Here is a 25,501-nt window from a genome sequence, read left to right as displayed (position 1 = left end):
TTAACCAAGTCTGATATCAGCATACTCCGGGTCGAGCACAACAAGAGCCGCCATCCCGCCCTCCTCAACGGTTTTTGTGTCAACCACCATCGTCGCCAGGATCTGCGCCGGCTCCGTGGTGCTGAAGTTGTCGCTGGTTCGGTGGTGGCAGCCGGGGGCCTCGAACCACGTGCCGCCCGCCGGGATCACACGAGTCGGGCCATCGTTCATCTTGTTGAGCACGGTGCCCTTGATGACGAAGACGGAGATGGCCGCGCCGCCGTGCGTGTGGGGAGGCGTTGACGAGTTGGGCGGGAAGTCGACGAGGAGGCCGATGGACGTCTTTCCGGGCGAGTTGGGCAGCTTGTTCTGGAAGACGGGGGTGACGGTTGGGAGAGGACGGCTGAATTATCGAGAAGAGACGGTTTGTTAGTCTTTGTGATGTAATAGCATGTTGTAAGATTGTGTGTAAGTGAAATCTACTGCAATGCCCGGAATGTGATGGAACATGGGAATACAAGATGGATGACAGAGTTGGTGATGGATATCCTTACCCTCGCTGGTATGGCACGTCGTCAACGGTCTGGTATTCCTGTGGCTGAACGATGGACATTGTTGCGCTTTTCAAACAGTTTGTTGCTTTAAAAGTTTATTACTTCAACGGTTTGTTGGCTTTGTAAGTGTCACACAATTCAAATAACCCAAAATCACCACTACCTCGACGCTATATATACCTTATCTCATTCTTTATTCAACCTCCCACATCCGATAAACTCAATGCCCAACCCGTGAAAGGCACCGTTTTTTTTTGTTGGCCATCCCCCTTCGGCAACCCGTGTCACTTTACGCAACCGGATAGCCGCTGCCAAAGCCTCTCTCCCCGGATTGAAAGTGGGGGAGAACTTTGCATCTCCGCAAGCCTCATGACGAATCGATCCAGCTGTCAGCTTCCATGACCCGAACCTACAAACTGCCATTGGGTTCATTCTCGGGACATTGGGAAACTGCCGGCCCGTAGGTCCCTTTGGATGCCCGATCGGGGCTGGTCAGTAGGCTATCCGGCTACTTCCAGACGCCACCCCGAAAGCTCACCTCAACATTTTGATGAATCTGTAGGAAATCGGTTTGGGGTGGATGGGATCGACGGGGAGGATATGCATTTGATCATCATTGGCACCAACAAAAATAGAATGGGCATCTGGTTGTTGAGCATGAGCACTTTGGCTGACGTATCTGGAATACGTATCTGTGTGAGTGAAGTAGAAGTTGTTGGCAATGTTGCCAGTGGAAATGGACTGGATTAGTCACAGACATTCAACAAACACGAACTGTTCTCACAGTTGCATTGCTAAGCATCTGAATCATCTGTATAATCTCTCTACGAATTCTACTCTGCCTAGTATTAGTTGACCAGGTAGGTAGTTAGATTATGTTGTCAGGTATGAAAGGCCGCGTGGTTGAAACACGGCTCTTCCTAGACATGTCTGATCTAAACTAAGCTCCCTAGATTGGCTACGCCTAGTAGACGTCCTCAGCTGAAATCCTTACCTACTAACGTAATCGTCTACGTGGTTTCACAAAAGCCAAGATGCAGAAAGGGAAATAAAAGAGCTTACAGAGTGCACGTATCTAATGCACAGCTTATTGCCAGGGAGGCCGGCTTGATGACGCCCGTCATGAATCGCATTTGCAAGCTCCCCATGTGCTTGATACCATCTACGACTTACTATTATTATTACAGAGTAGCATTAAGGATTCCAGCAGCACGGCAAAGCCTTGATCCTTCGTGCCTGGCTCCCAGAGCTCTGTTTTCACCGTGGCCCGTGCAGGACATGTTTCTGCTGACAATGGCTCATGGCCGCGCTCTGGGCCGCATCCAGCTGATGAAGCGCCAGACTTGTGCGTATGTGTTCCGGGAAGTTCCTGACGGCTGCGGCCTGCGGCTTGGTGGCAAATGCACTTGTACTCCGCTGTCCATGCGCATGTGTAGGATGTTGTAGATGCTCGCTTGAGTTGCCAAGCTCTACCGAGAATCTACAAACGGAATAAAATACGACAAGCTGATGACGATGCTGATAGCTATGCCTTGTTCTGTCCTCTGTGTACAAAATGGCGATTGCATAAAGCCATCGCGGGTGTTTCATTAGGATCTCGGGTGTCTGGTTTGCCATGACGGCTAGGGTCAAAGAATCGCACTGAAACCCACGCAGCCTCTTGTATCGTCAATCGGCGGCCAAAGCGTTTACATATGATCGTGGCCAGGGCTCAATCGCGCCCAAGCCACGCGGCGGCATAAACTTGACGGGTTGAGCCAAATCAGTAATCTACGGTAGTGCTTTGAGCATTCACAAGCTCTTTTGGTGCTCATACTGCGATTGAAGTCGTAAAAAACAAACATCAAGAGTTGGTTTGACTGTCGAGTATATGCTCCACTCTTGTTGGCCACATAACAACTCGTGCACATGTATGTCGTGGTAATCCCGCATATCTCGTTGTTCTGTGCGAGAAAACGACCAACTGCCTGGCGTTGCGATATCCCATGGGCTCTCAATACTTTTCGAACGGGCAGCAAGGGACTGAAAAGGCCTTTTGCTTACGAGCCCAGCATCCAGATTGTATTGTAAGCCGTGTCAGGATTCTGGGGGCTCAGCCCAGCAAATCGCAGTGGCTCTTGCATCCTAGCATCATGCAAGCTGCACGCACAGAGGTTTTGCATATCACGCGCTACTGCAGGAACATTGCCCCATGCCATGAGCACAGCGCTTCGTATTCAACAAATGCCGCTGTCCTGAGGGCCATTGAACTCCATGACTCTTGATGACAAACAACGGCCGCGTCAGTCACTGGCCCAAACTTTGCGCGTAACCGTCGCGGTCGCGGTCGCGGTTCAGATCCTCTGCTTCCAGTGGATTAATCCCTTGCATCTCGTAAGAACTGAAAGAGGGTAAAGTTTGCGTGAGACTTGCATCACGAAGCGGCCGTTGATCTGCAGCGTGGACGGTCTGTAGCATCGGGTAAGTTAGGATAGCATCTGCTGGCATCTGATAGCACCACCACCTCACGGACTGAAGCTGCGGACGAATCATCTCGACGTATCGCCCACGCGCTTGAGATGTCACAAAACAATACGGTATGCAGACGAGAGGTATGTTCGTATCTGTAAGGTGACGTGCTGTGCAACGCGTAGTACGAAGCACCCCGTACGGCAGATACAATGCCAACTGGCAAATGCCTATCGAACTTGGCGACACTGGACCCAATTTTTATCGAGGCTATGCAGTTGGGCGATGGAAAGACTTGGAATGAATAAGGCGAAGAAGCCGGAAATTCCTTGGATTCAACTCGATCTCCACGATTGCCGTTTCAAACGCACCCACAATGGGCCCAACCAACCCCTGCTCGTGGACGGTCCGACGGAAGAGGGGATAAGAGAAAAACTTTGTCTGCCGCTTTCATTGTTCATGAATGATACAATGACTGCCCACGTGAAGCAACGCGTGCTCGTTTGTGTGTCTTGGAAGCGGCACAAAAGGTTTGCACTATCGTTGGTCTTGCAGGAACTCTTTGCGCGCTCGTAAGTTTTCTGGCTCGAAATCGTCGAATCGGGATCGAGCCGCGTGCCGCGATAGGGCTTTTACTTTTTTGCCAATCGAAGCGCTGCATGGCCTCGGCCCTACGGCGATGCTCTCTTTTGCTGCCCACCCTCTTTCAGTCAGAGCTCCACGCCAATCGGTGGGAGGGGAGGGCGAGGGCTGAGTCTTGTCTCGCTGATCTCCGTCGGCCTACTGGTAGCTCGTGGGTCAGCATGATACTACCACTACTAAGCAGACTGCAACCCTAGCTAGTCGCCAGCACTAGCAGGGCCATCCCAAAGCGCCGGAGACAGATCAGAAGCCTGCAACTCCGGGCCTGGGCATCCTCGTCCAGCATCTGGTAATAATAGAAACAGCAATAAGGGGGACCCGAATAACTGGGAGCCGGTGCCGTTTGCGTTGAGATTGACGACAAGTCCATGATAATCTCTGATATCGCCTGCAAGCTAGGGGCAGCTCATGTCCAGGTCCTCGGGCTCCCTCATCTCGGGGCAAGATGGCCCGTCCTCGTAATACGTCTTTTAGACGCCTTTTGTACCCCTGCCTAAGACATGCTTTCTTTTCTTTTTTTCGGCGGGGAGAGTCGTTGTTGCTGTTTGCACGGCGTCCTAGTCCCTCGGCCATGATTCGCTGCTCGGCAAGACACTCGGGTCAGGCAGAACGTCATGCTTTGTGCAAAGTTATGATTCTGGCTCGGCGCTGTTGGTAATGCGCTCGCAGAATACACCACCAAGTAGGAATGAATAACGCTGCGCGGGCGAGTTGGCGTCGTATCGTCGGTATCTTCGCCCGCTATGCCTGGCGGCCTGAACAAAAGAAGAAAAACGTGAGGGACAAGTTTTGGCTAAGAAAAAGTAAAATAAAAAGGAAGGCGAAAGTAATGTGATAAATAATATGATTAATTTCTTGGTCTCACATGTGGTTCGGGTTGGTGTTGGGGCCCCCCCGCACTCTTTTGCCTGGAGGTTGTGTGCGCTGAAATTTTGGCGAGATTTCATGATGCTCTTGTGCAGGACTGGGCAGCTAGTGGCAAGCATCTTTTGTTAGTAGTTAGTTTAGCATCTCAGCTGCCATGGATCGTGTTACCTGTCACAAAAGTAAAATCAGGTGTGCTTGAGCTGAATGTGCGCATATGTAAGGACAAAAATCTGCCGAGCTGTGATGTGTGCCTACCTCGTGGGTTAGTCATAGGACGGATGGATGTTGATAGAATTTGAATCCTTTTGCTCAGCCCTAGCGCGTATCAGACACAGGCACAAGGAACTCAATGCCTCAGCCACGGGCAACCGACGTTTAATTTGATTTGATATAATCAAATTTGATTTTTCATTCTGGCTACTACCAAGATAAGGCACTTTGGGCTCTCGAACAAAGCATTCAGGTACGAGTACTGGTACTTCCGAAGCGCCACCACTGCTGGGCTCTGAGGCGCTGGAACTTCCCGTCACTCATCCATCGAATCCTGTCAGGCCAAGCCGCAGTCCACCACGGATTGCCGGGTGTCCCTCCGCAGCCATGCCCTGCATTATGTGGGCTTCTGGGCTTCAGGCCCTGTACCGGTACTCGCAAAGCCGGCCATAGCCTCTATCAGTGCAATTCTCTGCCGCCTGGACTCGCATACTCAGCACTATGAATGCATGTCCAGTGCCTGCTAGTCCGCTAGCCTCGGTGGTGCCCCCCGCCTGTCACGCACTGTTCAGCACCTCGTCCGGCCCACCCTCATTAACCTCGCGCTCGACCCCTGTCCCCGGCCCTTGTGAAAGCTTTTTGACGAGATGCATTGCGGTGGATACCCTTTTTGACATCTCTTTTGCTCTGTTTTTTTTTCTGCTCTTGAGCTTCTGATTTGGCCGGGCCAGGAATCGTACCCTACTTTGTACTAACTTCCAAGGTACAGGACGCCTGTGCTCGGTCTTGCATTTGTCAAGCTGCAACTATTACTAGCCCACAGTCCCACCTCTCGTCTGTCTGAATGACTGACTGGCCTTCTCCCTCGTCACAATGCCATCTTGAAGGAAGCAAACTACACAATCCTTTGCTGTGCTTTGTGCGTTTTCTGCTCTCTGCTCTTGTTTGCAATCCCTCCACATTCCCTCCACATCTTCTTTCAGCACTGCTTCCGTCCTGCTCTGCTCTGCTCTACTCTTGCTACCGGTGTATCCCGTCGAGGCCATCTAGAACACCTCGGCTAGCATTCTCACAGCTTGCCTATATCGATTCCGCCCAGTCCTTCAGATCACATTCGAGTCCCCCTACTCAGTCTGTACAAATCCTATAACGCTGGTCGGTGCTGCGGCATTACTCGTATACTCCTTCGAAGACATTCATTTCCACTTTTCCTCTCTTCACCCTCTCCTCTGAAACAGTTGCTTCTCCACAGCAAACTACTGTACTCACTGGGCAACATTTCATGGGTCCACCAAGCATTGACTCCAAGGACCAACCTCCCAATCACTTATACGCATTCATCACTTATCGCGGGCTTAGACTGGGCAGTTCCCCCAATCGGCCTTGTGCTGTCTGACTTGGTTCCGTCATGGCCCCCATAAGCAGACCTGAACCGCCCGAGGGCAACAATTCTTTCCCTCGAAGAGTACATACCCCGATACCCTTTCTCTCAGATGAAAGCGACAGTCTAGCTCAATCGAAAACGGTCAAACCTGGACGTCGAGAATCGAGACTCGGCATTCGAACCCTCTTTGGACGTTCTACCAAGCTACGCAAGGGCGAAGAAAGCCTACGTTCACCCAGCTCTCTCAATTCGCTCAACTCAGCCAAGGCATCTCCGCGATCTGGAGGCTTTCGAGCGTCTCTTGCAGATATGAATTGGCCTTATGGACAGCAGGTCAAGTCTGAGCTCGCCCTTCCCATGGCAAACTACCCGTGGGATTCCTCTCACGAGAAGCCTGACGACGGCCAAGATTCACAATCCCGCAGCCCTGCCAATGCTGCTGCTGCTTCTTCAGGGAAACGCACACCTGGCATGAGCATAGCCAAGCAACCCCGTCCGACTCTCGCCACTTGGACATTACCAACCTTGTTCCGGGCATACCAACAGGCACACAAGCAACAGTCTCTTGCTGCCGTTTCTCTACCAATCGAGGCCCTTATGAAGCTGAGCGAAAAGACTAGCCTCGAAATCATTGCACCTCTTTCCCAGACAGAAATGAATGTAAGCGGCGGCAGTGGCGCCGCCAACACTAGCAATAGTGACAAATTCAGGAGAAGGAACCGCGGCGATTCTCTATCCACTACGAACCTCCCATGGACGACCAAGATTTACATCCTCGCGACAGCTGGCTATCTGCTTCAGTATACCGGTGATGGAGCCATTGATAGAATGCCCGAAAAGGTGTTACGGTTGGGCAAGACGTCAGCCGCCTTTGCCACTGACATGATTCCGGGTCGCCATTGGGTGCTACAGGTTTCGGCGACCACAGAGGACGACAGAGTATCTACAGCCGAGTCTCGGTCCCTTCTTTCCAAGTTATCCTTCCGAACTACAGAAAAGCGCTATACGTCCAATATGCTCATGGTCTTTGAGAGCGCCGAGGATATGGATGACTGGATGACGAGTTTGCGCGCAATGATCGAGCAGCTTGGTGGCAAGAGGAGCCTCTCTGAGGCTGGATTGCCCAAGGAGTTTGATAGCAAAGAAACTACTTCCAAGGAGGGTAGCTTCGAAAGCGTCTATCTTCGCGAAAAGAAGAGCCAAGGAAACTTTATTGACAAGGAGGCCATTCGATCAACACAAGTCGCTCCCGCGAACCCCTCGCCTGTCCTGCAACAAGACCATGGACGAAGGGTTTGCGACTATTCCATTCCCGTGATCGACTTCGACTCCGTTACCCACGACATGAATAGTGACGATAAGTCAACAACAAACAGCGTAATCTCCCACGATGGTCGCCAACTGGACAACCTCCGGGACTCCGCTCATCGGCTGTCGCTCCTATCCTCTGGCCAACGAACCATTTTGACATCGACCACCTCTTCACCAGCCGACTCCCCAATACGCGAGAGATTTCCCCTGCCAGCAGACATCACCACTATTCCAGAGACTGCACAGCCAAGGCCTAACGGCAGCGTCATCATGAATCGGCGAGTGTCGTTACAGACCATGGCGCCATTCATTGGAGAGATTGGTGATGGCATGTCTGAACTCGGCCAATTTCCCTCTCCCCCCTGGGTCAACACTGAGCCACCATCTCCTTCCGACCCCCGCGGCACTCATAGCTTTGGCGCCTCCTCAATGCAACAAATGGGTCGTCGATACATGAAGCTCACTTCTGCTCTGGATCAAAATGGACACCCTCCCTCACCAACCACTGTCGGACCTCGGGTCTCGCTGCGTAAACTATCAAACATTCGCACGGGGCGTCCCTTGTCCACGGTCCAAGACCAGCCATCTCCAAAGGAGAACGTCATGCCTGAGCGGCCTGTGACGAGCCATAACGCCGAAACTCGGTCCCAAGTACTGTCTGCAGATGCCCCTAGTGTCCCCAAGCTTCCTCGAGGCCGGCTCATGCTTGGACGGCGTCTGAGCTTGGTACCCAAGGAATCTCGAAGTCACAGCCCTGGGCCGGGCCTTTTTGCTTCTCCTGGGCTTCAAGCTGACGGCGTGCAACAATCGGTATTTGAAGATGATAGTCCGCTAGCGTCGCCCGTATCCGAGAAACTGTACTATACATTGCCGTCTCATATTGCAGCTGCTTGGGGTGATAGGGTGAGGAGGAATCGAAACTCAGTAGTAGAGGCTGACGGTGAATCAACGCGGAGCTTTTCTCTAGGATTTTCATGGGCTTCTAGACCCAAGCGAGCCAGCATCGCGTCTGCCTTTTCCGAATGGTCGGTCCCTGGCGATGTACGCCCAATCGACACCATTGCAGAGACGCCGCCACTTTCGCCGCCTCCAACAGGCCCTCTTCCCCCTCTTCCCTCCAGACCCTCATCTTCTTCCAGCAACCATGCCCAGATGATGGGTCGCAAGAAGAGCATGCCACGGATGGCGATGCCACCACCGGCACCACCACCAACGTGTGCTCTGCCGCCGATCCCGCAGAAGCAAATGGCCCAAGTGTAAATAAATCGGGCCAGCTGGGTCGGCTGTATTTTCTATTGTTTTTTTCCCTTCCTTGTTTGAATATCCACATCAGTTTCATCCGAGTATGCCGCCTTTAATATAAAACTCGGCACTCTTCATTTCACAGGCGATTGGCGTTAAGAATCGAGTCTCAGAGACATGCTTTTGCGTCCTAAAAAAGCACCTGTTCTTCTTTCTTTGTTTCTATTTTTTCTTTTCTTTTCTTTTCTTTTCTTTTCTTTTCTTTTCTTTTCTTTTCTTTTCTACTTTTCCTTTTTGAATACTTGGGTTCTGGGATTGAAAGAAAGGGTGCGTGATTTACGCCGGACATATTTGATGCATAATGAACCTGCATCTATATATACTTGTTTAACACTGTTGACGACTGGCGAAGCTCTGATGAAATCGAGCCTTGGGAGGAATATAGCATTGACTGGTTTTACTAGTGGTAAAAGGGGTTGGAATAGTTGCTCCATCGTGTGTGGATGGGCGATTGGATCTGAAAGTATTTTCAAAATGCTAAATCCCTTTTGTATTTGACTTGTGCCTTCTGGATGAGTGTGACTTTGGACTTGATACATGTATTTTACAAGACTTTTCACCACTTGGCTCATACGTCATTCATCAACGGACTGTGACTTCCGTTCGTTTCCATTTTGCGAGTTTGATGTGAGTGCCTGAGGTCTCGACTCCCGTGCGAGACTGTTACTTTGTGTACTTCGAAACCTATCGTTGATTCTTCCCTCCTTTTCTTCGTCAAGCTCCCTCGCTCACTCTTCCCTCTCTGCATGTCCATGCATTTGGTCATGTCAACACGCTGAGACCGACAAAACGATAATCCGATGCGTGGGGGTTTCAGCTGATGGACTGCTTGGCACTGAGACTTACGCACGCTCCAAAGCGTTGGTACCTGCTTTACAGTCAATTCTTTGCTTCTTCATTATTCATCTATTTCTTCAATCGAGTGCAATCCAACTCTTCTCTTCTCTTCTCTTCTCTTCTCTTCTTTCTCTCTCTTACACACACTCTCTCCGTCTTACTTTTATCCATCAAAAGTTAAATATACATCAAGGTAAGCAAGATATTCAATCTATCCGTCTCTTCTCATTGGACCAGGTAATACGTCAATGGCCTCCACCAAAAATGATGTGGCTGGGAGCGCCATTTGATCGGTGGCTGGGGATTTTTTTTTCTCTAGGCTCGGTTCGTTGCCGCCCATCCAGCCCACCTTGTGCCTGAAGCTTGGCTTATCATATGCCAATTACTATTACGAACCAACAAACCAAACAAGTCACCACAAAAAAAAGACGAGACAGGGAATGAGGCGGGACAGCTTCTTTTTTCCCTCTTCAACCTCGGTGATTCAAAAAATGTCCTACTGAGACAGACAGTAGAAACCTCCACCCCTGAAAGCGACATGATGCAGTTGATGCACACGCCATCGTCATCCTACTGAGGGCCCTCGTTGCATTGCATTGCGCTGTTTCGTCCTCGCCATCTATTCGCCTGTCCATCTCCAGCTGCTACACCGTACCCGATCTTGCTGTCTTCCTCCTGCTCGGGCTCTCAGAGTCCAACGACAGCAAAATCCGCGTCCTTATCCGACTCTTTCGCCTTCGCGCTCTCCTCCTCTGCTCTCTCTTCCCCTCTCTCCCGAATCTCGGCAGCAAGAAGCTGGATTCATAACATAACTTATCCAATCAACGTCTCCATCCGAAGGGGGGTCCAGAAACGGGCACACAGAAACAAACATGCCGGCTCTACCGCTTCTCTTACGGCTGCCAATAGACGAGCTCGCTAAAGCTCCCGGGTCCGCGACCAGAACTATCTATGGCGATGTTCCGTCCCTCGTGGCTCGACAGCGAGACTCCGCCACGACCACCTTTGTTGTTATCCCCGAGACATACGGCTCCCTCCACGACTCTCTCACGCCAGGCGCCATCGTCGGCATCGTCATCGCTGCAGTCGTTGGCTTTATTTTGCTGTTGCTAGTCATATACACGATTCTGGGCTTCGGACCCATGTCCAGCCTCGTCCGCACTGCAGAGGTCACCGAGTCCAAGTCGTACGTCTCCCGCAGTATGCTAAGCTCCACCCGCCCGAAGAGCGAAAAGCCCAAGAAGAAGGTCCCTTCGATGCACGGTGCAAGGGTGCTCTCGATCCGCCGGGAGCGCACCACGAGGACGTCCAAGCGTAGGAGTGAGAGGAGAGGAAAGGAACCCGTCATTGTAGAGCCTATGCGGAGAAAGAGAGAGCCGTCACCGCTGACGACGATTTCTTCGTCATCTGGAGCCGGGCCGGCACCTAGGAGGGACCCCCTTCCTTCGGACTACGATGAGGAGAACGAGGTGGTTGTCATTGAGGAAACCACTACTTCTCCAAGGCGGCAGAGCCGAAAAGCCAGGAGATCGAGCAGCCGACGATCCAGCTACAGCGAAGACGACGACAGGAGATACCGCCGTTAAGCCGTTAAGCCGTTTCCGTTGATTCCAAGTTTATTTTGTTATATTTCCCCTTTCCTTTTTTGTTCCATTTTGGCTATCGACTCATGCTTCTCTCTCTCTCTTTCGCGTTTTTGCAGCTGCAAGGTCACATCTATTGCAACGTTTCAGAGGACATTGATTGATACCCAAGAACAAGACTCTCACGTGCGAGTGAAGTAAAAGTGTCCCGTTTTGACCGATTGCAGGGAGAGGCAAGCAAGCAAGCAATGCGTAATGAAGCGATGTTGGCGTTGAATCTGTTTTCTTGGTTTTTTTTCTTTTCTTTTTTTTTTTTTTTTAGACAATCATGCTTACACTGCCGCCACATAACGATGAAGAATGAATGAATAATGGATAGCACGACTTCATTTTGAAACACATATCTATCTACTCCGTACCTGGTAGGAATATGTTTATGTATATATATATATATACAGGTAGTCGCTCAAAGTAAACATACCCTTACTGTGAAGAATTCAGATTCAAGAATCCATTTCTCAATGATTTCATATGCCCAAGTAAAATAGCTCCCAGTTGTATCATCAAAACAGAGAGCCTCCGCGAAACAGGAGAGCAAAGCAGAACAAGACGAATCCAACAAAAACAGAACAAACTGGAAAAGCAAAAAACCATTGGGTATGTATGCATATGATAGAAAAAAATCCCCCGATCAATCATCAACTCCACGTCCTATTCTTCTCCTTCATCCTCAGATATCATTCCCTCCCGAATGACCACCCTCGCCATTCGATGAGCCAAATCCGGCGTTGCCTCCCTGCGGCCCGCCAAAGAAAAACGTATCAAAGGGATTCATCGGCTGTGCAGCCTCCGCATAGTCGTTGTGCACGCCCTCCCAGTTTATGCCAAAGCCAAAGTCCATCTGGTTCTGGTCCATGCTCCCGAAGCCGCCGTTGGATCCCGTCCCAAACGTCTGCAGAAGCTCCATTGTTTGTGCATCTGGGTATTCCATGTGGCCCTGGATGCCAAACTGCTGGTTTTGCTGACCCATATACGGGTTCCCGCCGCTGGTACTGCCCGGCGTAGCCTGGCTCCGTGGCACGGACGGCGACGCAATTATCGACTGGTCCATGACTGAGCCGCCATCGTCATAGCTGCCTGTCCGCTGCGTAGGGCTTGGCCGGCCATGGCTGTGAGAGTGAGAGTGAGCCATTGTTACCGGTGGAGTGGTTATATCCCCCGCTGTCGAGAGGCTGGGCGACGATAGACTATCACCCATTGCCATGTCAAACTGGAACTGTTGCTGCTGCTCGGACTGGTGATGATGGCGATGTCGAGATGTCGGCTTCTTGGAGGCCGTTTCTGCGGGAGTAGGAGCCCAGGTGCTCGTTTCCCGTCTAGTCGGCGGCCGGCGTGTTTGCGGGATAGGTGAACCAAACCCTCCTTTTGAGGTGGCCATTTGGATGGTGGCCTTAGCCGTTCGATCAAAAGCGTCACGGCATGTCTCTGCCGGCGGGCACTTGTCAATCATGTCGGTAAATACTGACTTTGCTGCCAGTACAGTAAAATCTACTTCGTCCATAGTCTGTCGCACGTTTTTTGGTCAGCAAGGCCAGTCTTTTCTTTTATTTCATCCATCATCTTCTTCCTCATTTCCCCGCAGAGTTCTCGGAAAGACACTTACCAGGCGGCTTCTCACAGCAGGAGAATGCCAGATAGCGTAAAGATATGATATGCCAGCCATGAACAAATGGTGTGTAGACAAATATGTATAGCTTACGAGACTGCTCAGATGTAGCTGTCTATATATGCGGAGAATCTTTTGTCCCGCCTCAGCGACCTTGAGGTATATGCGCTCCTCGTCTTCGCGTAGTTCAGCAGTGAATGCCGTGGGGCTGTTAACTTCATTTGAAGGGTTGTACTCTCCCTCAAACATGGCGGGGATGCTCAAGCTCTGCTTATATAGGAGGACAATGGCCTGCCAGTAGTTGAGGAAGAGGAACTCGGTCGAAAAGGCCACTCCGGTGTCTTGCTTTGAAGGCGCATTGTCCTTCCATTCGCGAAGTCTCCGGTCAATATCCATCCGCCATGACCGATATGAATCAAAGTGAACGAGATAAGGGGACGGCAGCTGTCTGTTCCTTTCTAGATCCAGTGACCTCGCCTGGGCTCCTGTTGCCCTGGCGAGTTGCGCTTGATTATACTGCAATACTTGAAGAATCTCCGACTGTAACAGGCGTAGCCTGAAGTAATGGTGGGCAACGCGTTTGTAGCTTGGGTGATCCTCGCCGGGAGGTGGATCTATAAAACCATTCGGTGTGATAAAGGTATCGTCGAGGACCGAGGGAAATTCAGTTGTGATGACTTGGTCGCTGATGCCAAACGGTCTGCCTACACAGGTGCTTACGAGCCTGTCAAACGAATAGGTGCACCACCATAATCGCCGTCTCATATCGCGGATCCAGAGGCGTCTCCCCCTCTCTGAGTTGCCGCCATTAGTGTCTCGTGATTCGGAATGGTCCGGTGCATCCTGTCCATTTCCCTCTATATCCGTGCCGTCCTCGTGGTGGAGGCCAAGGTCGACCGCGAGACGCACCGCAACGCCAGTTATATACCACAAGCCTGGTGGAACAGGCCGCAGAAGCGCAAAGTTAGCAAGCAAAAGAACGGCCTGCAGAACCTCAAGCCCGCCTCCACTGTTGCTAAGGCATTCTTCAAGGTGGACAATTGCACTCGCGTGATACTCCTCGGGCCTGCTCTGGTTCCGAGTCTGCTGAAACTGTAACCTTGTGCTACCAGGAGCCTCCGCCTTGACCGGCTCGCCCACGATGACGCCGCAGCCTATAGCAAAGACCATGTTGAGCATATACAACTCTCTCGCACTGAGGCCTCGACCCTCGCTTGCGTACGCCCGTTCAAACATGCGCATAAACTCGCCGCGATGCAGAATGGGAATCTGAGGATTGGCATGCTCAAAGTAGAGCGTAACGAGGCGCATGGCCACATCTCTAGTCGGGAATGGAGCTGGCTGGATGGTTGGTCGAGTGTGCAAACCGAAGAAGGAGTCACGCATCGAAGTGCCAGCTCCAGCGGGATTTAAAGGATTTGAAGAGACAGACTTCTCCGGCCCGCCGTTTTGGTCTGACACTGAATACTGCACTGCAGCAAAGACTACACGAGCGAAGGAAACTCCAGATGTAGAGGCGAGCGATCGCGGCTTTGCTGGACTGACAATATTTAGCATGGCCGGACTCTGGTTGCCCTGCTTCTTTGCAGGGAGCAGCGCATTATCCAGTGCCTGGCTGTGATGGCTGTGAGGCCTTGAGTTGCGAGCGTCCACAGAATCGGTTGGCGCTGAGTATCTTGAATCGCGCAGGGCTGGGAAACTCCCATCGGCGCCAGGACGAGAGCATAGGTCTAGATCTTCAGCCGGTGGGAAAGGGGTGTTGTTGGACGCCAAGAGCTTCTCCAGCACCTCAACCCGGGTCTCGAGATAGAAAACATAACTAAGATCCAGCAAATTAGCGACGTCACACTATCAATTGGAACGAGATATGAAGAACAGAGCTTTACAGATGCGAACCAAACATTAACTGTTCTCTGCCACTTCGCTCTCCCTCCCTTGCACATCGTATAGACTCCTACATCTACTTACCTTCTAGGAATCTCCTTCTTCGTGATTGGGTCATAGCCAACACATGGGACGCCAACCTTGTTGCAGCTCGCACAGCTGGGGAGTTTCTGATCACACCTATTCTTCCGCAGGCGACAGCGATTGCAAGCGCTCACATTGCGGAAGTTGCTGCTCTGACCAGGCTTGCCAGTCGGCACAACGCTGTCGGAGCTGGCCGCAGGGGCGGTGCTGGTGCTGGTGCTGGTGTTTGCGGCGGCATCATCAACAATGGCAGTATCAGTTGCGCCGTCGCCGGCACCGGAATCATGACTAGGACCAGGACCAGGAACAGAGTCAGAGGTGACAGGGATGCCAGGGTACGATGCCGAGGCACCAGCCTCGCTGCGGCCGCTGCTACTGCCGCCGCTCGTCGCCCCTCCTAGATTCGCATCGCCGGCTGGCTGCTGCTCAGGACTTGAGAAGCCGTTGCGCGATGACGTGCCGTCGTACGAGTCCTGCCGCTGACGCTTGACGCTTTTCTGGAGGATCGGGGACGGCGGGCCATGCGTGGGCATGGTTTAAGAGAAAATAAGGCAAGGTTGGCTTGTGTTAGGCCGGCAGTCCCCCAGCGAGGGAGAGCTTTGAGAGGTTGGGGTCGGGAGGGGGTCGGCGTTAGATCCTCTGGGGGAAAAAGCAAGGTGAGAGTCTGAGAAAGAAGAGGAGGGCCACGGCAGCCTGCATGCACAGATACAGATACTGTACAGTACACAAGTCTCCGTCGTCTCCGGTTTTTTTTTTCTATCGCCCGTCCCCTGTTATCCCTTGCCTCTTCTCTCCGTCTCGTTGGTGCTATCGTGCTCTCTCACGCAGACGCACACACGCCACGCACGCACAGTCAGGCGGCAATGATGACAAGGACAAGGGGAATGCTCCTCGGTCTAGATGGATAAATCGGACGGCCACCTACAAGGTCAGATCGCAGTTAAGCCAGCGGGGGAGATGCGGGACACTATGCATGCAGAGCACAGAGACTTGATTCAATTCGATCCAGCTCGACTCGACTCACCTCCAGCTTGCCAATGGTTCCCTTGTTGTTGTGGTTGCAAAGGACGTCTTTTGTTCCACAAGCACGTCGTCTATATGTAAGAGATGCTTCCTTTAGCTTCACTTTTCTCCTCCTCTTTCTAATCCTTTCCTCTCTCTAATTTCTCCGCCTTGTCTCTATTTTCATATAAATGCGTATATGTGTGTGTATGTCTTTTTCAACAGCTGGCCAATCCTGTGCGCGGCTTTCCTTGTTCCGCTATCCCATCGTCCAGAATCAGACACAGGCCGAATATCGGCCAGGAACCAGCGGCAATCGGAGGGGTGCCTAGAAGCACAGGCGGTCGAAGACACAGATGTTCGTCAGGTACAAGTATGACGACACGGCGACAGAGCAATCGAGTAGAGCGACCGCAAGCGTGGCATCAACCATCCAGAAGGCGAGTTGTTTGGTCGCAGCGCATAACCGAAGGCGCTGAGCTTGCGATATAACAGGTGCGGAACAGACGCCCCAGACGCGCAGCCACAGAAGGTCGGATCGGATTGCTTCCCCGGAGAGTGCTGATATGCAGTCAACTGACGAGAGCTGTTCAAGTGCGCAAGGACGACAATGCAAAGCAGTCGGTTGGTATGCGCCTGTATCACGGCGCAGGAGGCTGCAGTATCAGGTGTATAAGGTAGGGATGCAGCAAATAGTACCGCACGAGTAATGGCGACAAAGGCGGTTCAATGATGCAGCAATGCAGCAATGCAGTAACGCGGTGATGTAGCGATGCAGTATGTACGGTCGGCCGTCTGTGACATGTAGTTGTCAAAACTCCAAGGCTTTTGGTTTGGGGAAGGGAAAAGATGGTGGGTAGCCGCGACAAAAGTGAACCCCACGAGCGAGGCTTCGGCTTAGTAGCAGCAGGACCTCGCTGCTCGGGCTGACGATGGGGCCCGGGATCAAGCAGTACCTGCGATTGGCGGCGCTCGACGCCTGGCCGGCAGGTAGCTGCTAACGAGGCATCCATCCAGTGGCGGCGGCCCCATGTGCTACCGATACTTGACACGATTAGTGCTACGCCTTATTACACATAGCGCTATCTGAGGCCAAGGAACTGCCTGTATCAGGTAATGGTTGATAAGAGCACAGAGCACAGACTGGCAAAAGAATGGGGGGATTTGGAAAGAGACTCGGATTCAGAGAAAAAGAAGAGTTCCCCGGCTGAACCAACCGCCCGGTGCGCCGGTCCCCGCATCTGGATATAACCGCTCGTAATCGTAGGATTGCCCTGTCACTTTTCCCTTGTGTTGATTTCCAAGCTTATGTTTTCTTAATCATCTATTTTTGGCTGAATTGTACTCCATAGCCTACTCTACTTAATGGGGGTTCGCGGCAGGCTTGTGTAACCAGACGCTACCAGATGCCTTAGGTAATAGTAAAGATGCTAACGCCTCCCCATATGGTAGCATCAAGATAAGGCATCTGGGAGGAGAAGAAAATATGGGGATGATGGAGATGAGCTGCACCTCGACTTGGGGTCACCGATACCCTACCAGAGGTATCGTATAACCAACGGTGTACATACATGTACTTTACCTGCGAGATTTGGAGGAGCCACCGAGGCTTGCATACGAGCGCATATACTCCGTACATGTATGTACTCCGCAACCTTAGTCTCCACAAGGAACAGCAAAAGCAGCACTGCGTCCTCTATTAATAATGCTACGGTCGAGTTTAGTAAAAAAGCGCCGTGCATGCTGGCCTTGTTCTCTCTGACAGCGAGCGTGAGTCTTACCTATAGCAGGCAAGGCGGGTGGGTAGGTAGGGAATCTGCCTTGTCTGCTTGATGCCATCATAGTACAGGTCGGTGTTATACCGAGTAGGTAGTACTCGTATCGTTTACCTGCGGCAGCTCAGGTTGGCATGCAGAGACGATTTACCTCCCCTTTTATTTGAACATATCTCCGATTGGCAGCTGCGGGGATTCTCTATGGGGAAATGCATTGTCAGCTTCTCAGAGGCCATCGGAGTGGCAGAGGTACGAGTGCTTTAGCTGGTCTCCATTCTGATCTCCATCCCATGGATGTTTAATGCTAGGTACTACCAGGCAGCCCGCGTTTCGAACGGGATACGTTAGTACCTCCTAGTACCTAGTGGTAGATACCGGTATAACTCTATATTAGCTAGAGGTGCTGCTACTTGCACACAAGGGGGAAGCAAATTGTGCGTGTTCCGTGTATCCCGCGGAACCACCTCCGCCTCCAAGCTTGGGTGGGTTGGGTTAGCAGAGACTACTAAAGGTACCAACCTAATACGCCGAATATCCCTTTCGTTCGCTCAATTGAATTCAGCTGTGTAAATCATCATCTCGACAATTCAATAATATTTCTCTCTTCTCTTCTAGAGTGCTACCTCTCTAGCATCTTCTCGTTGACACATGTCAATGCGCGGTAAGCAAATGCACACAAAATCGATCCAATCCCTGCTTACAGGTAGCATTCACAAGTCCATCCGCACAAACCCACTCGCAGCAAATCCGGGGTAAGATGAACGCCATACGCATTACCTTCATACATACACCCAGATCTCTCCCATTCTCTTATGTGTGTCTCTTCTCCTTGCCTCCCCACCATCACTTTTCCTCCCCGTTTCCCCAGACCTCACACCCCCCTCCTTCGCTTCAGCCAAAGCAGACAACAACACCCATCTCCCCATATCATCATCCCACAAAAGCTCCATACTCCGTCCCGTCCCATACATATTAGCTGTAACAACAAAACGCCGCTTACCTGTCTCCTAGCAGTGTCACATTAACTACCTCTAGCTCATCTAACCGCTCTGAAATGGTACCATACTATGCCTTGCCATGCAACTTGCATGCCACACTCCTACATTAGCGCGCGCACTTCGCTGGACAATACACACCACAACTTTTTGCTCCTCCAACCCAGACCAAGACCGTGGCAGCCCAATCTGCTGGCTTGCCTCACGCGTCCCGATTGGCTCAGCATTCATCCATCCCGTTTCCCCCGTCTCTTTGGGTGTCTTGCTCTCCTTGCTAAATCGCCATCTCGCGTCCTCACTCCTAGTCAGGCACCAGGATCAGGCCTTCTTGTCGGAACTAAACTGCAGAACCCATGGGGCCGTGCCACCATCACATCGTCTCTTTTGTTTCTTTTCATGTTCCTCTTCTCTCCCCCACTTCTACTCACACTCCCCCCATACTTCCATGCTTGGGGCCGGGCAGCATATCCCAGGCGGTAGCTTGCCAGCTTGCCAGCTTGCCGAAAAGCTCCCCTTCACCGCAAAAGCACACAACGAGCTGCTCGCACATTGCCACCGCGCAAAGTTTTTTAATATTTGTCAAAACTTTCAATGGCTAGACCCAATGCATACCTAAACCTACTTATGCAACTACCAAGCACTCTGTGCCCAATACCCAAACGAAAGTCCCAAGCCCATCACCATGGGGGGGATCTCTAATCAGTAACAACCATCGGCCCCATCCCACCCTGCCCCGTCGTGTCTCGTCCCAGTCCAAACCGTCTCCAACCAACCGTAAGCCAAACCTGCCTTCAAGTGCCTAATTCCAGTGTCCAGAGCCTGACATTCCATGTCTTATACCCCGTGTCCGATATCCCGTTCCTAATGCCTAGTGTCCAATATTCAATCCCAGTGCCTTATGCCCTGTGCCATGTACCCAATGATAAACCCATGTGCCCAATCCATGTCCCTGATCTCCATCTTCCATGTCGGCTTGGTCCGAGTCTCCCGGTTCTTCGATCCTCGGACCATTATCACCGCACATTGCAGAGCCAACGGCTGTGCCTTTCTTCCCCCACTTTAGAAGAGAGGAAAGGGAGAAGTACAGAGAAAAAGAAATAAGAATAAATCCAAAGTAGTGAAAAAAAAAAAAAAAGTCCAAAAATAGCTCCATTCCATGTTTATCCCAGAGCTCCAGTATCCTTCTAATTAGCCAAAACTGTTGGCCCGAACGTGGTTGTATCAAATTTGAAAAATAAAATAATAATAAGATAATGAAACAATCAATAAAAGGGAGAGAGATAGATGAAGCCTCTCAAGGCGCCGTTATGCCTGACCGAAGTCATCACCTTTGTCAGCTCGAAAAATCGTGTTTGGAGTCGTTTGTTCAAGCCGTGGATTATACCAGGTATAAAAATAATAATAATAATAAAGGCGGAGTTAAAAATAAAACGTAATCGTCGTCTCGGGGTACTGAGCCGGTTCGAGAAATGAGATTCTTGCCGCGAGAATCGGGGGAAAACCAAAAATATAAAACCTTAAACGTTTTCATCATCATCATAATTGTTCATGAGGGATTGATCAGCATCAGTCATTTCACCAGAAACTGGGGCTGGGGCTCCCTCAGTGATCTGAGAGCTGAGATAAGCACCAACAATGGTGACGAGACCGCTGAACCACCAAGCAAGGCCCGAATAGCCCGATTGCAAACCCATAGCGTAGAGGAAGCCAGAAAGAGTAGGGCCGAGAGCTCTGCACAAGCTAGCCGTGGACGCCGCAACGCCATTGATGGTGCCGAGAACTTGCTTCGTCGGGGCCGAGTTGGCCAAGAGGATTGCGTTGCTAGGGTATGCCATTGTCGAAAAGGTGCATTTCCAGATGACCAATAGGTAAATGGCGGGCATCCTCAAGCTCTCCGGGAGGAGTACCACGTAAGGCGTAACGAGATAGAGGGCAAAGTAGGAAAATGCAATGAGGCGAAACAGGCGGAGAGGTCCCAGTCGACGGGTCATGGGTGTCACAATCAGATAGTTGGACAGCAGAGAATAGAAGCCTTGGACGGAGATGATGACGCCAATGGCCTTTGTTTCGAGGCCGAATCCGTTGACAAATTTGAAAGGAAGCTCGAGAATCGGCTCCTTGGGAGGGGCGGTGCTCAAGAAAACGGGAAAGAGTTGATCATACGTGATGGTGTGGCTGGAGGTAGGTTAGTACGGTGACGGGCCACGATACTGCCAAACAAAACGACTTACAAGGCGAGAATGCCATAAGAAATAATGTTCATCACGACTGGCTTTGTGAAAATCTTGGTAGGCTGATTGGGCTGCATGTCAGGGGTCTCGGAGCCAGCGACAGCTTGGCGCTCTGTAGTGTCGGGAGACGACACTCGAGGTGAAATATCTCGGCTTCGGTAACCGGGCGGGACATCTCCATCCTCCCTCCCACGAGGAGACTTGGTCGGATCGGGAGTGGGGGAGTCGGAAAGAGCGCCGTATCCGCTTTGTTGGCCATCAGCGAGAAGATGCAGCTTCTCATGCTTATCAGCTCGGCCGTAGTTGGCCCGGGTGAAGAGGGCAGTAATTCGGTCACCAATCTCACGACCGCGATCTTTCTCGCCCTTCTTGCCAAGATGAGTCTCTTCCAAAAAGAGAATACCAACGACTACGCCGAAGAGGACAGTCGCTGCGCTGAAAAGGTTCGGCAAGAGATATGGGTACTGGTCCCAGATTGAGCCACGGGGAAAGTAAGCGGGATAGCTGATGCAGGGACGGGCAAGAGCGCCACCAATCATAGGGCCAATGATGGAACTGGAAAAGCTGGTTAGAATCATAGCGTTTATACTTTGTGTTGAGGATGCTCACCCAATGCACCAAACCATAGGCATGATGGTATATGCGCGAGCTGTGAGAATCTCGTTAGTATGGGCCTGATCAATGACACGCCGGGGAAGGATCATTCGTTGGAAAGGCAACATACGTTGATGCTCTTTAACAGTGACGAGCTCAGCCACAGTTGTCTGCAGCACACCGATATTTCTGATAATTCAAGTTAGAAGCTGAGCGTTACCGATGTATCACGGAGAGAGCTGTACCCATTGAGAAGGCCGCCCATTGCTCTCGCAAAAAGGGCGACCGGCAAGCTAGGAGCGAAGCCGAAGATGAGAACACTGATGGCTGTGCCGATGAGACCGCTGAGTAGAACAGGCTTTCGTCCGATCTTGTCACTCAGCTTTCCCCACATGACGCCAGTTGCAAACTCGGCCAAGGTGAATGCGGAGGTGACCATGCCAGCGTAGACGGAAATTTGAGTCGGGTCATCGGTGATTTTAAAGTCTTCAATCATGTAATAAATGTACGGGAAGATGGACATGAAAGCAATGGGTTCACATAGTCTGCAACAGGCTGTATTGTCATCACATTAGCCATGAGGTGCACTCAACCCAGGCCCAGAGTGAGATTTAGGTACTTACCAAGCACAAACATCTGCTGGACAGGAAAAGGTGGTAGCGAGTCTTTGCGCTGAGTGACAGACCCGCGACGCCGAGGGCGAGGGGCGGAAGTTGGACTCCGACCCAGCATGTTGGCTGACTCTTGGCTTCAGAGGCGTCGGGAAGTGAGATTTGTTGCTGAAACGGGACAAACGGGATCAGCTTGTAAAAAGCTACCAGCCGAGCAACAAGGTTTACGAAGCTCGTATCTAAACACACTGGTCTAGTAGGCGCGGTTGGGGTTCAATGACGAGTTTAAGAGTTCGAGCGGAGTGAGATTGATTGTTGCTGGTGTTGGAAGAGCAAATGGTTGTCGTCGCCAGTCAATACCGTAGCCGGCTTGGTAGACGACGATGAGAGAAGGGGTAAGACAGGGTATATATATGTATGTATGTATATATCATCCAATGCGGGACAGGCAAAAACAACCCGAGTCAATCAAGCAGATAGGGCTGTACCCGTGAGACAAGCTTATTGGAGGACGTGAGAGAGAGGAGGAGAGGCGGTTTGGTGAGTGGGAGTGAGTGATGATATATGTAGTGGTGGACGAAGTCATAAAAGTACGTACCAGGATACAAATAGCAGGATCCTGGGGTTATATAAAGCTGAAAACATAATGGCGGCACAAGCCCCGTTGCTCCCTAGCACGGTACACCTTTAAGTTGGGCTCTGATGTGAGTTAGGAACCACAGGGCCGACACAAAAGAGAGTTGATCGTTGAAGCATTAAGGCGAAGTCAAGCGACAAGGGTCAATTGGACCCGTGGGGCCCACGGGGTGCCCTAGAAGAAGGAACAAAAAAAAAGCATGGACCAGCCCTTAGTAGTCAAGGGCTGTGATTTAATTGAGGCTCCCCCGAGTCAGCCAAATAGCGGGAGAAAAAGCGAAGCACCAGGACGATACATCCCGGGTACATGGTCTGAAGGGGGGTGGATTTTGGAAGTGAAGGGGTGCGCAGCTTGACCTTGCCTAGTCCGCAGGGCATTGCAGGGGCCAGGATCTGGTGTCTGCGGTACAGGCACAGGGCCCAACCAAAAAAGAAGTTGGCTAGGGGTAAATGGGGATGATGATGGCGATGATGATATCCGTTGAGAAAGAGGTGTGTGAGGAGCTGCTTGAGGGGTGAGAAGGATCCCGGATGAGTGGGAAGACGGCAAAAGAGAGACACACAGAGGCGGAGAAGATTGTGATGATTATGATGATTGTGATGAACATGATGGATGATGGGGAAGAGTCGGAAGAAGGGGCAAAAAGGCAAACGAAAAGGCGGGTAAAAAAAGGAAAGGAAATGAAACCAAGGCAAAAAAAAAAAAAAGAAAAAGAAAAAAAAGAAAACCAAGAAAAAATATTAGATCCCTGGCAGAGGCAACGGGCCACGACGCTTCTTTCCCAAGCGTCAGAAGGCATCTGGTAGGCGCAGTGTGCGCAACTGCCGCACGCTTTTTTTTTTTTCTGACCGTATCTGTACACCGTATTTTTCGGTGCAGGCTTGTGTAACCCCAAAAAAAAGCAACGTCCACCTCAGCCCTCGCACATTGAAGCCATCGCAGCGGCCATCATCCGGTCGGCGGCATCCTCCGACCAAGTATCATCTACCCGTCGCTTGTTCCAGCCCGTCGCCAAACCAAGGTGTAACGACGACTCCGGCTAGTCACGCCAGCTATGGTTTCGGTCGCCGTTGCGATGGTGGTTTCGCTTGGGCTTCTGGCTTCGTTCAGCGCCTTTGGTGGAATCCTCAATGAGAGGGGGTGCGAACTAGGCCTAGCAATAGGGGGGAGTGGAGCGAGAAGGCAAGGTGAGAGAGCATAGTGCAGTGTCCTTCAGGTACGAGCTCAATGACTGGACAATAATAGCAGCAAGCTAGCCAGTTGAGCGTTCGTTAGGCCTAGCGAACAACGTCACTTCGCTTCGTCTCCATGCTACTACTATCTGTCAGTGCTGCACTAGCCAGCCTCGACCTTATGCTGTGGTGTTTCCTGTTGCTTCTTCCTTCGAGAAGAGACAGCACGGGGCTCTTCATGTGGCGGGCGCAGAACAACGTTGTATGATTCACCTTGGTTGCCGTGGTTCGACAAGGCCATCGGCCTCTCGTGATAGACTGTGCGGATACTGATAGACGTCGTACGGGCCGCTGTTAGCGGCCGTTGCATTATTACATGTGTGTGTGCGTGTGTTGTGATGTATTATGCCGAGCCTGGGAGACATACCAAAACCTGGGGCATCGTCTCGGGGACAGTTTCCTGATCGCCCCGAAGCAATTTGAGTTGGGGGAACACATGAACAGACACACTCTCATCGCTCGAACCATGCTCCGATACGGTGTACTTGCATCTGGGTGGCAGGCAGCCGAGATCTCTTCCCGGGAGTGGGCGTAGCATGCTCGTCTGTGTGCTGGCGCAGATACATCCGTACCTTGGCTGTACTGTACTTTGGATGCTCGCTTGCAAGTAGGCGGACCGCTCAACCTCTTTCGTTGCTTTGTGCAAGCAGTACCTAGCATGGGCAAAGAGGCAGGTAGGGAGAGAGGTCTCTCTACACTTGTGACAGTATCGTGCAGATTACTACAGAAGCGCCTCTTTTACCTGCCGCATCTACAAAGTTACGGTGCGTGCTAACGCCTGCATACTGTACTAAGTCGATGTAAGTTGAGTGGGCGCAATATCATGTAATGACCTGCAAGCTAACAGTAGCATCGCAGTACTGTACACGGCAATTTCCTTCTCCTGCTCGAGAAATTTGCTAGGGCTGTCATCTTCTGCGCCAACAGACAGTTGGGCATTGGTTAGCGGCTACCACAGTCCTTCTTACGACCACATCAAATTTACCTACTAATAGATACAAGAACCGCAAGCCCAACGCACCCCCTGTCACCGCAGGATCCGTCATCAACGCTCTGAGATTCCAAGAGGAAGCATGTAGCCAACATGAGCTAGCCTGGGTGGTTTGTCTTGCGGCTGTAGCACTCGGCCACGCGAATGGCAGATGAGCACGAGGGCGAGGCAGCTATGCGTTGGCTTGGCCTTCTGGACGCCTTGCGAGCGAAATATTTGCCCAACCTTGGGTAATGGCGGTGGTGCCAAGGGTGCCTCCTCCCCCTCCCCCGGTCTCAAGCAGTGCTACTGTGCACTTCCAGCAGCTCGTTCCATTGACCTCCAAGTGACAGGCGACCGGTGTGCTACGGCAAGCTGCATGTAAGTCGATTTTCGTGTGTGCCGTATATGGACATCTAAAGTACCCAGGTATGTGGATGCATCCAATGTGTGACGTACGAGGTAGATGTGCTAAAGCATTTACTCTAAATCATTTCAGCCTCTGGTAGCACAACGTACGACAACGCAGAATCGCAGCTTGGTCGAGATTCATCCAGACCAGCTGTGTGGGGCCGGTGAAGCTGTAGGTCTCATCACAAATATGTGTTGTTGATGTCAGCTACAGAGGAAAGCAGAAATTGGTGAAATAAGGAAATGAAGAAAAAACAAGAAAGAAAGAAAGCAACCAACGGCCGCCAGACGA

General features: G+C 51.5%; 5 protein-coding genes across 5 annotated transcripts; 2 read left to right on the top strand and 3 right to left on the bottom strand.

The window, feature by feature from the left end:
* T069G_01518 (cupin domain-containing protein) lies at positions 1-592 on the bottom strand (the record flags this gene model as incomplete). The annotated part of the gene is made up of 2 exons (XM_056168728.1): positions 1-382; positions 534-592. The coding sequence occupies 2 exons, from the start codon at positions 590-592 to the stop codon at positions 1-3; spliced, it is 441 nt and encodes a 146-aa protein (XP_056034044.1).
* Positions 593-6,108: 5,516 nt separating this feature from the next.
* On the top strand, positions 6,109-8,655 carry T069G_01517 (uncharacterized protein; the record flags this gene model as incomplete). The annotated part of the gene is made up of 1 exon (XM_056168727.1): positions 6,109-8,655. The coding sequence occupies one exon, from the start codon at positions 6,109-6,111 to the stop codon at positions 8,653-8,655; it is 2,547 nt and encodes an 848-aa protein (XP_056034043.1).
* Positions 8,656-10,406: 1,751 nt separating this feature from the next.
* On the top strand, positions 10,407-11,120 carry T069G_01516 (uncharacterized protein; the record flags this gene model as incomplete). Its single annotated transcript, XM_056168726.1, has 1 exon — positions 10,407-11,120. One exon carries the CDS (start codon positions 10,407-10,409, stop codon positions 11,118-11,120), a length of 714 nt encoding a protein of 237 aa, XP_056034042.1.
* A 727-nt stretch (positions 11,121-11,847) lies between these two features.
* Positions 11,848-15,284, bottom strand: T069G_01515 (fungal specific transcription factor domain-containing protein; the record flags this gene model as incomplete). The annotated part of the gene is made up of 7 exons (XM_056168725.1): positions 11,848-12,261; positions 12,316-12,681; positions 12,781-13,237; positions 13,301-13,577; positions 13,653-13,866; positions 13,924-14,602; positions 14,752-15,284. 7 exons carry the CDS (start codon positions 15,282-15,284, stop codon positions 11,848-11,850), a joined length of 2,940 nt encoding a protein of 979 aa, XP_056034041.1.
* Positions 15,285-20,040: 4,756 nt separating this feature from the next.
* Positions 20,041-22,080, bottom strand: T069G_01514 (major facilitator superfamily domain-containing protein; the record flags this gene model as incomplete). The annotated part of the gene is made up of 6 exons (XM_056168724.1): positions 20,041-20,698; positions 20,755-21,309; positions 21,364-21,403; positions 21,479-21,537; positions 21,594-21,903; positions 21,972-22,080. 6 exons carry the CDS (start codon positions 22,078-22,080, stop codon positions 20,041-20,043), a joined length of 1,731 nt encoding a protein of 576 aa, XP_056034040.1.
* Between the last annotated feature and the right edge of the window lie 3,421 nt (positions 22,081-25,501).

This window comes from Trichoderma breve, chromosome 1, assembly GCF_028502605.1.
Source record: "Trichoderma breve strain T069 chromosome 1, whole genome shotgun sequence".
NCBI classification, from domain to species: Eukaryota; Fungi; Ascomycota; class Sordariomycetes; order Hypocreales; family Hypocreaceae; genus Trichoderma; species Trichoderma breve.
Note: the sequence above shows the minus strand (reverse complement) of the source record. Positions and strands in the feature narration are given on the sequence as shown.